The following is a 15,935-nucleotide window of genomic DNA, read 5'->3' as shown; positions in this document are numbered from 1 at the left end:
ACGAGATGGTGCAAATATATATAGTTTTTTTACGTTGTACAACACTTTTTTCATTAATATCCCATAATTCATCCACTGTACAATTTTCGTTTGAACATTTGTCAAAACAGAGTCTTAAATGAATGTAAATCCAAGTCAAACAAGGTAAATTACGATTAAAATTCCATGAATTAAATGCAAAGTTTTATTTAGGAAGAGACTGTTAAAAACGGGGAACGAAGAAACGTGTAAACAATGATGTTTCCGATCATGCAATCTTATAAAAATATTTCTCCGATGAGTTGGATAACCTTCTATTCACTTCGATATTTGTACATGTAACGTAATAAAAGTCGTTTGAACAGTAAAAATATAGAAAATCTGCTATTAAATATATAGCAAAGTAATATTGGAAGTGATTTATTTCTTCTAGATTCTAAAGTGCCCTTACTGCAGTGACGTCATTTAGAACTGTTCTACAGTTCTGACTGATTTAGTCAGTTCTGCTGACAGTTCTACGGTAAGAAGTGATTTGGACAGTTTTACCCTAGAACTGATCCTGACAGTTCTACCTAGAACTGATTTAGTCAGTTCTACCTAGAACTGATTTTGACAGTTCTACTCAGAACAGTTCTAGGGTAGAACTGTTCTGGGTAGAACTGTTCTAGGACAGGTTAGAACAGTTTTATGACAGAATATTCTGACAGTTCTAATGAGAGGTTAGAAGTGATCTCCACTGTATGTCTGCGATACATTTTACACAGTTTGGTCTATTTGATTCCAATCCTTATCACATTAACTTCTAATATCTTTTTGCGTTACAATATATCGGAACAATTACTAAATATGAAACAAGTTGGAGGTTTAACTAGCTATAAAACAATTAGGGGCGTCGACAAGGGAATGGTCATCTGATAGGCATGATCATGAATCACACACAATGTTAATGTCTGCTAATCTGTTATCTTACTCCATTAGTTTTAAAAATAAAATTACCGTATCAGGATCTCGGAGAATATAAATTAAGAACTTGTACTTATAAATGATTTTAAAATTTAAATGTTCTCATCTAAACGAATTTCATCGTAAATTGGTTACTTGTGGGTTGTCGGTTTCTATGTACGTATGTTTTTGCCTCTTAGACATGATCGCCTGAATTCTATGAACATCTCTACAATTCCCATTGGGCAGTTGGAATGACAAACTGGCTTCTCCGCAGATGCGCTTGATGCTGTTTTGGGTCATTTTACGTCAAAACATGTTCATAGTACAGATACGCACAATAACGTGTTGGTCCTTATGTTTACATAAACATGTACCAGTACTATATAGGATTAAACACATTTTTTCTAGAGGTTATTGATGTGCAAACCGAGGCGATTAACCTATTGTTTACTTGGTTAATTTAAAAAAAAATAATTAACATTTTTTGTTTCATGGCTTCTATATTTCCCATGAAAAGCAAATTGACATGTCGTAGTTAAGGAATAAGCCGCCATCTTGACTTTCTAAAAACCCACAAATGTACAATAAGTGCGACAGAATCTAAAATGAAATAGCACCTACCTCAAAAACTTCATTGTAATAAATATTATCCGAATTTGAAGCGTACAAGTAATGAAATAATCTTTCCCTTGACATTTTCATTTTTATTACGTCATGTTTTGCCAAGACGTAAATTCGCTATTAATTCATAAAATTTCGCGGAAATTATTTAAAATCTAATTTTATACATTTTCGAAGCGTTAATGCATTTTTTTTATATTAGAATAGAAACAACTGTTATGTGCTCGTTTTTTAATCAAAGTTTGCTTAGAATCCCGGTATTCCTGCATGCATGTTTATCGAGCATGAATATATCATAATGAAGGTTACGAAAGTAGTTTCGGAAAAATGGTTAATAGAAGTTTAAACCTAGAGAAAAATTGTAATTGACCAACCCAATTCATAGATATGCAAATAATATAAGAATTTTTCATATATTACTTTTAAAAATCTTATATAATAAGATAGACTTGATACTATATCTGCCTTTGAATTTTTACTAGATAACATTTTTAATCGCTTCAGAGATTCCGTATATCGTAAGGTTATCGGAATTCCAATGGGGACGAACTGTGAACCACTTATTGCAGACCTGTTTTTGTATTGCTATGAGTAACAATTTATGACAAAAATCAGCAAAGACCCATCGAAACAACATCTGATACACAACTTTAACAGACTTATTAAGAAGGGATACAGTTGCGATACTGTTGTCAGGTCATTAAAGATGACATATGTTGGCGTTAATATTGATTCACTTATAGGGTCTTTGCATCGGAACTAAACACATTTATTTAAAAACCAGTTGTTTGCATGACACGGGTTATCTTCTTTCCATATATGTTAAGATGGTATGATACTAAACCCCTAACGGGAAGGATTGTGCCTGATATCCATATGATAAAGACATAGTCTTTCAATCAGTTTAATTGAAGTCTGGAGCTGGCATGTCAGTTAACTGCTAATAGTCTACTGTTATTTATGTATTATCGTCATTTTGTTTATTTTCTTTGGTTACATCTTTTGACATCAGACTCGGACTTCTTTTGAACTGAATTTTAATGTGCGTATTGTTATGCATTTACTTTTCTACATTGGCTAGACGTATAGGGGGGCTGAGATCTCATAAACATGTTTAACCCTGCCGCAATTTTGCGCCTGTTCCAAGTAGCGTCTGGCCTTTGTTAGTCTTGTATTATTTTTTATTTCAGTTTCTTTATACAATTTGGAGTTTAGTATGGCGTTCATTATCACTGTACTAGTATATATATTTGTTTAGGGGCCAGCAGAAGGACGGCTCCGGGTGCGGGAGTTTCTTGCTACATTGAAGACCTGTTGGTGACCTTCTGCTGTTTTCTGTTCCATGCATAGTCGGGTTGTTGTCTCGTTGACTCATTCCCCATTTCCATTCTCAATTCTATTGGGGTATTACAAGCAGTAAACTTATTTTTACCTTAATCTTTTAATAGTGTAAGAAAAATCAATACCATTATGAAATATAACGTGTATAAATCACTCAAGATATATCGTGCTGGTAGTAAAAACAGTCTAGTATTTAATATTACGATACATAGAGGTTCACTCGGTCTACCTCTTAAGTGTTTTATAAGCAGCGGACTATTTTAATAACTGTATCTGTTTTTGCCTGATTTATTTTGTGTGTACTTAAATTTGAATACTTTACGCTATAAAGTAAAAGTAGTATTTCATTAGTTCAAGCTTTGGTAAATACGTGGCTCTTGAGTGTACATGTAGATGTTTTGTGGACAATCAGGTTACACTCCAAATATACCGAAACTGATAAACTCTGTGTGCAAGTTTTTCACAAGCAGCTTCACTTTAAATTTAAGCAAGTAGGATTATCATGGAAAAGGTTGCCTCGAGTGCATCTTATCTTAAATGTTTCGTATCATCAAATACAACTGGCCTCTTGTACATTTAATGGTAACATTTTGGGGGAAAAACATCACACATGCTACACTATTTAAATTTAGGGCTTTCTGCATAATACCTGCCATGCTATTTTTATGATTGAATCACAGCACATTTATCACTTTATCTTAATCGACAACCCTGTATAATAGATACATTTAAGGCTGATATGTTTATACAAAATTCAGTTATGAGGAGAAGGGAAAGTGGATTTGATATCGGAAAATTTAAGTGCTTCTAAACATTTTGAATAACATATTTTTACGTTCGATTAAACATGTTGTATTTACAAATAAATCATGTTTCCTGTCAGAGTCAATTTGATCGGTATTTGAACTTCAATGCATAATTTCATCTCTCGTCTACCCCTCTGATGACAATGACATTAAGTCAGAAAACTTTATTTTGGTAAATTTCAAAATTAAATATCAACATTACTCATCATAAGTTATTGATCCTTTTTATCTGTATATATATAATTAGTATAAACGTAGCAATAATTTCGTTTTAAGATTGTCAGGAAAAGGTGGATATTGTGTTCCTCCTGGATTCATCGGGATCAGTTGGAGAAGACAATTTTAATAAGATGAAGCAGTTTCTTGTGAGATCGATCTCTGGTTTTACTATAGGGCCACATTCAACACAAATTGGTCTTGTTACGTTTTCACCAGAAACAACACAATTCAAACTAAATACATTTACTAGTTCTACCGCAGTTCAGAATGGAATAAAAAATACTCCTTACGACAACGGTGGGACTGACACACACCAGGCATTGCGTTACGTTGGAAGTAATAGTTTCAGTACATCAGCCGGAGACAGAGTTAATTCTCCGGACCTATTAGTCGTGATAACTGATGGACAATCAAGTGACTCTTTACAAACAAAAAAAGAAGCTGACAATTTAAAACAACGAGGTATAATTATCATGGCAATAGGAATAGGCAGTGGTGTTAAGATGACTGAGCTACTTAATATAGCATCAAATTCGTCGCTTGTGATTGAGGTCAACAATTTCAATGCTTTGTCGTCTACATTAGCCAATAAAATTCATGCAATGTATTGCCAAGCTGGTAAGTTATATAACTTATAAATAATATAGTAATAAAAAGACGTTGAAATATATATTTTCTTCTCCGTGAAAAGATCTTTAAGATTTGGTCTGATTATTTGATCCTTCAACTATGCCATGAAAAGATTTGATTTGATAAAAACTAATATTTTATTCTACATCTCCAAGTTTTTCCTCCACATGTTGTGATTTTGCAAAGGTTTTTGAATAGTTTTTGCGTTTCATAATCACACCTTATTTGTTCATAATCATTTCCCCAAGATATATCTGTTCCTTGTGTTCTTACAAATTTCATTTAAAGACATAATTAAGATTAAGCTAGCATTCTGGATACAATTGTCTTTAGACGATGTTATTGAAACTTTATGTCTTGGAAATTTTTGTAGAAAAAAATAAAAAATATTTAAGGAGATTATTGTAATTTAGGTGAAAGTTTTTATCCTAGAACAACTGCCGTAAGATTTGCGATAAACTGTATTTCCTATTTCTTTTTCCTATACTGTTTTCAAATGATATGACTTGTTTGATTTATTTAATGACCGATGTCAAACACATATATTCTCGTTTCATCACACAAAACACACATCTTTTTCCGATATGTCGCAGTTTGAAGTCACGAAAGTTTTCAACGTCATAACTTCCCCTACAACTGTATCCTGTGCCGTTAGATTAAAAATAAACTTGTTGCTCCTTTGTTGTCCGAATTGGCCATAAAAATCTATGTTTACAGAATGAGTTATTTCTTCTTTATATTTCAATCAGTTCGTGTATTTCTGTGTAAGATTTATATACCACTTGAGGTTTCTTTTTTTAATTTTAAAATAATAAAAGAAATTTTGTCTAGTGTGTTACTGCTATTTAGATTAAAAAATGAGACCTGATATATATCAAATGATGTCCAATAAACCACTTTCGAGTGTGTGCTTCACCGGAAAAAAAATATGCGCACCTTTATGACGTCATTTACCAGTTCGAGGGGATCACCTGTATCCCTGCACTATTAACTTTCATCAAGCATCTTAGTGATCGTCATTGTGCAGAATAAACCAGAGACAATTTTTGTTCCGTAGGTATCTAATCATAAGTATTCCTTTATGATAGCAGTGCTGAATATCAATGATAAGAATTTAATTTGCCGAATAATTCCTGCATAAAGCATTATCATTCTTTTTCTACCTATTGCTAAACAAAGGAACGAAAGTGACGACGCTCCTAATCGCAAGAATGCTGTACACTAAAACAAAAGTTTTTGACGGATTTGCAACGAAGTCGAGAGTTATCTATTCAGTTTTTCAACATATTATTCCTTTGGTCAACACTCTCATTGTGTTCAATAAAAAGTTCTGAATTTGCTAATCGGGAATTTAGTTTGTTGCGCAAACCAGACATCATTAGTTCAGATGTCTAACTTAAGAAAGTTTAAATCCTTTTGTATGATTCTGAGTGTAATAAAAATTATAACAAAAAAGATAAATTAAGTTGAAAGTTGTAAGTGTTTTGTATATTGATATAGAATCACAGATTTGCGTTGCCATAGACGACATAGCTTTACATTTGAAAGTCATCAATGACCTTCACGATAGCCAGTGGAAATGGCCTAATGTCGTCTGCTCATGCTGGATAAGTCAATCAAAAAGTTCGTTTCATTTTTTTGTATCACATTCCGTACAATGTAAAACGAGAAATATATTATTCGTGCAAGAAATTTATAAACCACAGGGAAACACTAGTTCTATCATTTTTTGGAATACTTTCACAATAACATTACTCTTTTACAATTCGTGATTGATGATTAAGAACATAATTCTATTATGCTATTCTGAAACTAGCACATTTTCGAAAGTCAAAACTTTATTTCTAAGGTTCACGTATGCAAACGTCAATTTCTTTTTGCAGGTGAAATTACAACTTCTACAACTACGGCAACGACCACGACCACAACAATCCCACCAACTACAACTCCTTCAACCACGATTCCACCAACTACAACTCCTTCAACTACAATTCCAACAACTACAATTCCAACAACTACAATTCCAACAACTACAACTCCTCTAACAACTTTCACTTCACCATCATCAACAACTTCACCTAGCCAAACAACTTCTACAACTCCTTCAACTTCGACGAAACATGTTTCAACGACATCATTTACTACAGCTAACCTCCAAGGTAAATTGAAGTTTTATTTCTGTACAATATATTCTTCATTCTCTTAGGTCTCACATTAAAACTAATTTGCTGATTTTACTATTCATGCTGCTGTCAAATGTTTTACTTTGTTGCTGTTGTTTTCCTTTCTGATTGTAATTGAAAATTAAATGCGTTTATGCAATGTCAAAACTATATTATTACTTTTCTTCATCAATATGCAAACACATATTATCATATTTTTTTTCACGTTGCGCCCTTTCTATTTAAAAATTAAATTTTGCATTTTATTGTATTGTTTTCATGTGTTTGTTTGTAAACAAAGTGTAATCGCTTTTTTACATTGTTTTTTTTTTCCTGTGCTAAATTCCCATAATTTCAAAATCTTTATAAGGTCTTATTTAGAATATATCCTTATTGTAGATCTACCTAAGGTCAATATCCCGTTTCAAAAACATACAACTAGCTATGGACAGGCAATTACAATAGTATGCAAGGTGGTATCGCCTAGATATCCCATTCTAGAAGTATTTTGGGAAGAATTTGATAACGGAATAACAACAAGAATTGATGATAAAACTTCGGGCATAGAAGGTGTTACTATACCAAATCCATCGTTGACAATTAAAAAGCCCATGGTCAACAGCACTTACACATGTAAAGCAAGAAATGCAATGGGAAATGGCAGCAGTGCAGAATTTCATCTGATTGTAAAGGGAGGTAATTTCAAATTAATTCTGATTTAACTTCTACAAAAGTTATTGTGTTATGTTGTATTTTACATGGTCCAGAAAAATTTAATTTACTACGAAGTACTTACATTGATATTAGAAAGTAGGATAGCATGATTTGTATAATCTTTCAATAAACTAGCAATAGGAATTAGCACTTCCTGCGATTGTTATTGAATTTTGGGTTTTTGAACTAAGTTGGAGTTTTTTTTTCATTTTCATTTTCATTTTGAATTTAGTTTTTGTTTTGTGACACTTTCGTGTATAGTATTTATTGTTTTGCATTCCGGCTTCTCTGTTCAATACAACGGAAGGGATTGTGTTTGATATTCATACGAAGAAGAAATAATATTTCAATCAGTTTAATAGATGTCAGGAGCTGACATGTCAGGAACTGCTAGTAGTCCTTTGTTAAGTTATGTATCATTGTCGTTTAGTTTAGTTTCTTTTGTTATCTATTCTGATATCGGATTCGGGATTCGTTTTAACTGAGATTTATTGTGCGCATTGCTGTTAATTTTTTTTTCTACATTGGCTTGATGTATATGGGGATTAAGATCTCAAAAAAAATTTTTTTACCCCGCCGCAATTTTTTGCGCCAGTCAGGATCCTCTAGACTTTGTTAGTCTTGTATGATATTTTATTTTAATTTCTTATATATATTTCGGAGTGGAGTATGTCGTTTATTAACACTGAACTAGTATATATTTTTGTTTAAGGGCCAGCTGAGGACCACCTCAGGATGCGGGATTTCCTGCTGACCCATTGGTGGCGTTGGGCTGTTTTCTGCTCTTTGGTCGGGTTGTTGTCTCTTTGACACATTCCCCATTTCCATTCTCAATTTTAATTATTTTTCTAACTTTTTTTTTGGCTATTTTGATGAATTGTACATTATCACATTGGTTTTGGTTCTGCTATGCTCAGTATTGTGCATGATGTGTTTATTTTCTTTTACTAACAAGCTAATTATTTATTTCAAATTATAGTTAAATGTGGTATTTGTACGTTTTGTTTATTCTTTTAAAACTAATACCGCCCAACATGTCAATTCAACGGATCGTTTCTATATTATGTAATGCAGATTTTTTTAACTTACATTTGTATGATTTTATAACAGTAATCGGTTTCAAGGTAGCAGTAAACGTAATGCCAGTTGACGAGAAACAAAGAAGATCATGAGTAACAAGGAAACACAAAAAATCAATCAACATATAAAAAATTACGCTGAGACACGTACCCATCAAAACAAGATGTTTTTGCATTAGTGTTAAGCTCTGACAATATAAATCGAATGGAAATTATGATAGAATATCGGGCAAATCGTAAGACATCTGAGACATTGAAAAATCAAAATAAACTGTAGGACGTCCATTGTGTTCATATCAGTTTTGTAAAGTATGAATGATATTAGTGAAAGTAGAGAAATTTTGAACAAAAATTGTGTGACAGGTGAATTCATTTATTTATTTCTTCATAACTTTCTCATTTGTTTAACAAACAGGTCTTCCTACCGTTACAGTTCAAATCCCAAGAAATTCAACTATAATTTATGGCAGTCCCGTCGTTCTTAACTGTACAGTGTATTCCTCTTTAAAAATAACAGCAATATATTGGAAAGCGTTTTATGATTATGATAGGGAAAATGCGAAAATTATACATGAAGGAGAATTTAACACAGCTGGAATAACGAAAGCTAATCCTTCGTTAACACTTACGTCTCCAAAGTTTCATGACACTGGAGAATATCTTTGTTACGCTAGAAACGAAGCTGGACAAACTCTCAGCCGTAGAATACCGATAAAAGTCGATGGTGGTAAGTTCATTTATTTTATTATTTTAAAAGATAAATCTTTAGTCTAACATTTAATTCGACAAACCTTAACCTCTGTAAAAATATTTTAGAGTCCCGGATGTAGGAACAGCTTACACAATAAACATTTGGCACTTCTTGACGTATACAATACAGGACCCCTGTTATATTTTCACCACCAGACTTATATGTTTGTTGCATAACAGCTCTACAAAATAAGCAGCTTATATGGTGTTCCATTCCTGTCATAAAAAGCAGTCCGTTCACCAAAATATGATGATATATCACTGATGTACACATTCCCGTTTTGCCGTCATGAAAATACTAGGGATTACATGTTAGGTTTCTATTGTTAATATATAAATTTATAGGTCGGTATTTTTTATTTATCATATCTCTGTCAGTTAAAAAGACTTCAACTTTTGTTTGATATTCAGGTGTTCTTCATTGAGTACTGCAAACGCAATTTCATTTAAATGTATAGGCATGTGAAGTTTCGAGTAACAGTTTCCAGACATGCAATAAATACAAAGAGTTATGAATTGATATTTATTTACTGTCATTATGTATTATGTAAGCGTACAAAAGTTTTAAAATATTTGATTTGAAAGTTCACCGCCGGAACAGGACTTATTATCTCAAACTGGTCATGAGTTGTTCAATAGTCTAGATCAACAAGTCGCGATTTTTTTAATTAAACACATAGAGAATGTTTACCAAAAAAGAAGAATGCTTAACAATTCATGAGAATTTGATACCGCTAGATAGAAAATCTGGGGATTTTTTTATTTAAACAATAACAATAAACTACCCATAGGCTCGTTTATTATGATGTGGAAATTGAGGAATCCTAGTTTATATCAAAAATTAAAATCACAAAAAAACTGAACTCTGAAGAAAATTTAAAACGGAAAGTCCCTGATCAAATGGCAAAATCAAAAGCTCAAACACATCAGACGAATAGAATGGACAACAACTGTCATGGTAGAGGCATGTATTTTTATGTAGCTAGTGGATTGAACCTCGTTTTATAGATAGCTTAACCTCTCTTTTATATAACAGTCGCATCAAGTTCCATAATATTCACAACGATGCGTGAACAAAACAAACAGACACAATAGTTAAATATGCCCAAAATAGGAGTACAGCAGTCAACATTGTGTTATAATCTTAACCACTAAACATCAAACACACATGTTATCAAAAGATATCAAATTCTCATCCGTCCTGAAACCTATGTATTTAGAATATATCAAATAACGAAGAAAGGAAAAGTTATTTCTTTTAACTTCTTATGTTATTGTTCAATCTTTTCCTTAAAGTTTTTGATCATATTCGATTCAGTTATAATGTGATGCAATTGTATCTATACTGTTTAATAATCGAATAAATCTCTCTTGAAAGGTATCCCTGAAGTTCACATTGGCTCAACTCGTTACACTGCTAAATATGGTCACAAAGTAACTTTGAATTGTACAGTCGTCAAAGCAACTCCACCTCATTTTGAGGTTTACTGGATACTAGAAACATATAAAGGCAAAACCATTATCAGACAAGGAGAGTTTGGAACTAGTGGTAGTACTATCAACAATCCTTCATTAACAATAAATAGTACAACAACCACTGATCCAGGAAAGTATACTTGTGTCGCTGTCAATGCGGTAGGAAATGGATCAAGCCAAGTTACAGTTTTGCAGGTTACAGGAGGTAACGTGAAACTTAACACTGCAAATAACATATAATAACTCTGTAAATGATCTTTTCCTCATTATTTATACGTTATACGGTTTGTATAGAGAACTACATATTTTAAAACGCTTTTATCAAAATTATTTGTTATATACGTCAAGGTTCGTTCTTTTACGAGTAGAGTTGTTTTATTATCCCTTTTGATTTACAATTTTGTTTTGTATCTTATTAATATTTAAAATATTCTTTAAGTATGAGTAGACTTAACATCTCAAACTGTGTTTTCAGACAATACGCATGAAGTATAGTCTTACAGTATTAAGATAATAATGGCTAATTAAGTATAAATCATCCACCGATTCGATGAACGAATGAATGATAAAATTGAAGATAGACTTGGGAAGTGTCAAAGGGACAACAACTCGACCATATAACAGACAACAGCAGAAGGTCACCAATATGTCTTCAATGCAGCGACAAAATCCCGAACCCGGAGGCGTCCTTCAGGTGGCCCCTTAACAAATATATATACTAGTTCAGTGATAATGGACGTCATACTAAACTCCAAATTATACACAAAAATACAGCGGGGTTAAACATGCTTTTTGAGATATCAACCCTCCCCCGGCCGGCCCTATACCTCTAGCCAATGTAGAAAAGTAAACGCATAACAATACGCACAGTAAAACATGTCAACATAACTATTGGTCATGTCAATTGGTCGATCAGTAGATTTCTGTGAACTCGCTTTCAGAAAAGAACATTTTCACTTGCATCTCTCTCATCTGCTGGTACAATGCTGAAGAAATATATTTGATCTTGATATTATTCCGTAACTAACAAATGACCAGCTACCACAGTTTTGTACTGAAGTGCACAAACATAAAAAGCCCGAATATATAGTTGCAATTATATTTAGATCCGTTCTATGATCAATATTGAAGTCATCAAAATTTATCATTAAAATAAATTATTGATATAGACCGCTGCCTAATAATAACAATAATGCACGTTTTATTCTAAAAATATATTTTATCATCAAAGCTTTGGTAATTATATAAACATATTATAAAATTGAGAATGGAAATGGGGAATGTGTCAAAGAGACAACAACCCGACCAAATAAAAAACAACAGCAGAGGGTCACCAACAGGTCTGCAATGTAGCGAGAAATTCCCGCACCCGGAGGCGTCCTTCAGCTGGCCCCTAAACAAATATATACTAGTCCAGTGATAATGAACGCCATACTAATTTCCAAATTGTACACAAGAAACTAAAATTAAAATAATACAAGACTAACAAAGGCCAGAGGCTCCTGACTTGGGACAGGCGCAACAATGCGGCGGGGTTAAACATGTTTGTGAGATCTCAACCCTCCCCCTATACCTCTAACCAATGTAGTAAAGTAAACGCATAACAATACGCACATTAAAATTCAGTTCAAGAGAAATTCGAGTCTGATGTCAGAAGATGTAACCAAAGAAAATAAACAAAATGACAATAATACATAAATAACAACAGACTACTAGCAGTTAACTGACATGCCAGCTCCAGACTTCAATTAAACTGACTGAAAGATTATGATTTCATCATATGAACATCAGGCACAATCCTTCCCGTTAGGGGTTTAGTATCATACCATCATAACATATATGAGAAGAACATAACCCGTGTCATGCAAACAACTGTTTTTAGAATAAATGTGTTATAATATATATATTATATTTATACCATATGCATCAGTCGTAGAATGTGATTAGTATGCCAGTCTGTTATTTGTTCTTATCTCAGGAAAAAAATCTTAGCTGTGTTAGGAATAACTTTTTGGAACTTTCGGTCCTCAATGCTCCTTAACTTTGTACTTGTTTTAGTTTTCGAACTTTTTAGGTCACCTGACCCGAATGGCCAAGTGAGCTATTCTCATCACTTTGCGTCCGTCGTCCGTCGTCGTCGTCGTTGTCGTCCGTCGTTACAAAAATCTTCTCCTCTGAAATTGCTACGCCAAATTAAACCAAACTTAGCCACAATCATCATTGAGGTATCTAGTTTACAAAATGTGTAACGTGACCCGTCCAAGCAACCAAAATGGCCGCCATGGCTAAAAATAGGTCATAGGGGTAAAATGTAGATTTTGGCTTATAACTCTGAAACCAGACCATTTAGAGCAAATCTGACGTTGGGTAAAATTGTTTATCAGGTAAAGATCTATCTGCCATGAAATTTTCAGACGAATAGGACAACCGGTTGTTGGGTTGCTGCCTCTGAATTGGCAATTTTAAGGAAATTATACCGATTTTTTTTGCTATTATCTTGAATATTATTATAGATAGAGATACACTGTAAACATCAATAATGTTCAGCAAAGTAAGATCTACAAATAAGTTAATATGACTAAAATGATCAGTTGATCCCTTAAGAAGTTATTGCCCTTTATAGTCATTTTTACCAATTTTTCGTAATTTTTTCTAATCTTTTACAAAAATCTTCTCCTCTTTAACTACTGATCTAAATTTAACCATACTTGGCTATAATTATCATTGAGGTATCTAGATTCAAAAATGTGTGCGGTGATCCCGCCAACCAACCAAAATGGCCGCCATGACTAAAAATAGAACATAGGGGTAAAATGTAGATTTTGGCTTATAACTCTGAAACCAAAACATTTAGAGCAATTCTGCCCTGAAATTTTCAGATGAATCCGACAACTGGTTGTTGGGTTGTTGCCCCTGAATTTGAAATTTTTAAGGAAAGTTTGCTGTTATTATCTTAGATATTATTATAGATAGAGATAAACTGTAAACAGCAATAATGTTCAGCAAAATAAGATCCACAAACAAGTCAACATGACCAAAAAGGTTCGATGATCCCTTAAGGAGTTATTGCCCTTTATAGTAAATTTTTTGATAGTTTTGTAAATTTTGTAAATTTTTGTAAATTTTAACAAAATGTTTTCCTCTGTAACTATTGGGCCAAGTTAATTATAAATTGAGATAGTTGTAAGATGCAAGAATGTTCAGTAAAGTAAGATCTACAAACACATCACCATCACCAAAACACAATTTTGTCATGAATCCATCTGTGTCTTTTGTTTAATATGCACATAGACCAAGGTGAGCGACACAGGCTTTTAATAGCCTCTAGTTTTATCTGAGCGTCACTGGTTAGTCTTGTGTGGTCGAAATGCGCGTCTGGCGTATTAAATCCTATATGGTCTCTCATTTATTTGTATTGTAGTCCTGTCATGTAATGTTGTCTTTTTAATGTTATAAAATGTTATTTTAACGAAATCAGGTTCAACCCATCAATTTTTCTTAAAATGTCCTGTACCAAGTCTAGGAAATGGCAAAAGTGGCAATAAGTATCTTATAGTTCGGTTAATACATGTTAATGTTGTGTTCCTGTTGTTTAGTAGTTCTCCTCTTCTAGTTGATGTGTTTCACTCAGTTTTAGTTTGTAACTCGGATTTGTTTTTTTTAATCGATTTATGATTTTCGAACAGCAGTATACTACTGTTGCCTTTATTTATGATTCTAGGTGTTCCTCATGTCACTGTCAATTCCACAAATTACATATCTATTTTCGGAAATCCAGTAACACTTAATTGTTCTGTACAGTCAGATCCACCTCATACTAATGTGTATTGGAAGCATTCAATTGATGGAAAAAATACATCAAACCTTAACCAAAAAGCTACCGGAACAGAAGGCATTACGCTACAAAATCCTTCCCTGACTATTGGAAAAACCAACTTCGCTCATTCCGGCTACTACACCTGTTTTGCTTCAAATGAGATAGGTGAAGGAATAAGCGAATCTATATATTTGAACGTGACAGGAGGTAAGTATGTGAAATTAATATAAAGGATGTACAGAATAGGGGATAATAGACAAAATGTGCAGAAGGAAGGGCAAACAAAAATATAGAGAAAAATAGGCCAAAAAAATAAAGAATAGAAGAAGCAATCAGCTTTAAGTATTAATAAATAATTCTTTGCATTTTAGTATGCATATATAGATATATGTTGCTCAACTTGCACTAAATATTTACAGATAATCTTTGAAAAGCGTTCCAGATAAAGGTTAACCAGGAAACCGCTTTTGACGCATGCAATGTATAACTTGTTGTTTTCATATTTTTCTCTGTCGGCTTATTATGTTTAAAATGATCAAATTTGCAAAACATAAAAAGATTTAATCTCATATTCAGTGTACAATGTACATATTTTTTAATAGTTGTTTTTTGTACTATTGCAGATTATCCTAACGTAATCACTCCTACGCTTAAATATACTGTGGACTATTCAAACGACGTAACATTTTATTGTAAAATTAATGCAACCCCACAGCATTATGAAGTTTATTGGCTCCAACACATCCATAGCAATTTTACTAGGAAAATATCTTCGAAAACATGGACATCGTCTGGTTCGACGCTCAAAATAAAGGAGATTAGATCATCAGCTAATTATAGCTGTGTTGCAGTAAATGCTGTTGGACAAGGACAAAGTAGCATTATAACTCTTACAGTATTGGGAGGTAACTCATGTATGATACACCTTTTATACAAATATTTACTAAGCAAAAATATATTAGGGACAAAACCAACCATACCCCAGTACTTTAATTTCTGTATGAAAATCGTCGAGATCAGCAATCAACTTCAGAATGAAACTGAAAAACGTTTGTGTTTTTTTTTTAAATTGATAACTTATATTTATTCAATTAAATATTCTGAAGTTAGTGTTCAAAGTGATATAATAATACAGCTTTCATTTTTAAATCCAAAAACACGACGATGTCCACTACCTGGGCACATGTGGAAGCAATGTTCATTGCTGCGCCAGTAATTCACGATTTCTTTCATCACGTTTCTGAAATATAGATTTGGACTGATCACTGCTCCGGATTGTGTGCAAGTTGCGGGATGTCTTACCCTTTATCTAGCAACATCGGTCATTTTTTCGTTTGTGTAACAGCCTCAAGAAACAATATATAGTAAGGAAAATAATGTTGCCTCATAATTTTAC

At 33.0% G+C, this 15,935-nt stretch overlaps 1 protein-coding gene across 1 annotated transcript in view; it reads left to right on the top strand.

Moving 5' to 3' along the window:
• The window catches only part of LOC143080769 (Fc receptor-like protein 5), a 69,310-nt gene that overhangs the window by 37,854 nt on the left and 15,521 nt on the right, over nucleotides 1-15,935 (top strand). The window contains exons 4-10 of the mRNA XM_076256792.1: nucleotides 3,969-4,529; nucleotides 6,425-6,700; nucleotides 7,103-7,399; nucleotides 8,912-9,223; nucleotides 10,625-10,927; nucleotides 14,444-14,746; nucleotides 15,163-15,444. Coding sequence (XP_076112907.1) covers nucleotides 3,969-4,529; nucleotides 6,425-6,700; nucleotides 7,103-7,399; nucleotides 8,912-9,223; nucleotides 10,625-10,927; nucleotides 14,444-14,746; nucleotides 15,163-15,444 — 2,334 coding nt within the window. The remainder of the gene's footprint in view (nucleotides 1-3,968; nucleotides 4,530-6,424; nucleotides 6,701-7,102; nucleotides 7,400-8,911; nucleotides 9,224-10,624; nucleotides 10,928-14,443; nucleotides 14,747-15,162; nucleotides 15,445-15,935) is intronic.

This window comes from Mytilus galloprovincialis, chromosome 6 (assembly GCF_965363235.1).
Source record: "Mytilus galloprovincialis chromosome 6, xbMytGall1.hap1.1, whole genome shotgun sequence".
Classification (NCBI taxonomy): Eukaryota; Metazoa; Mollusca; class Bivalvia; order Mytilida; family Mytilidae; genus Mytilus; species Mytilus galloprovincialis.
This window is presented reverse-complemented; position numbering and strand designations above follow the sequence as displayed.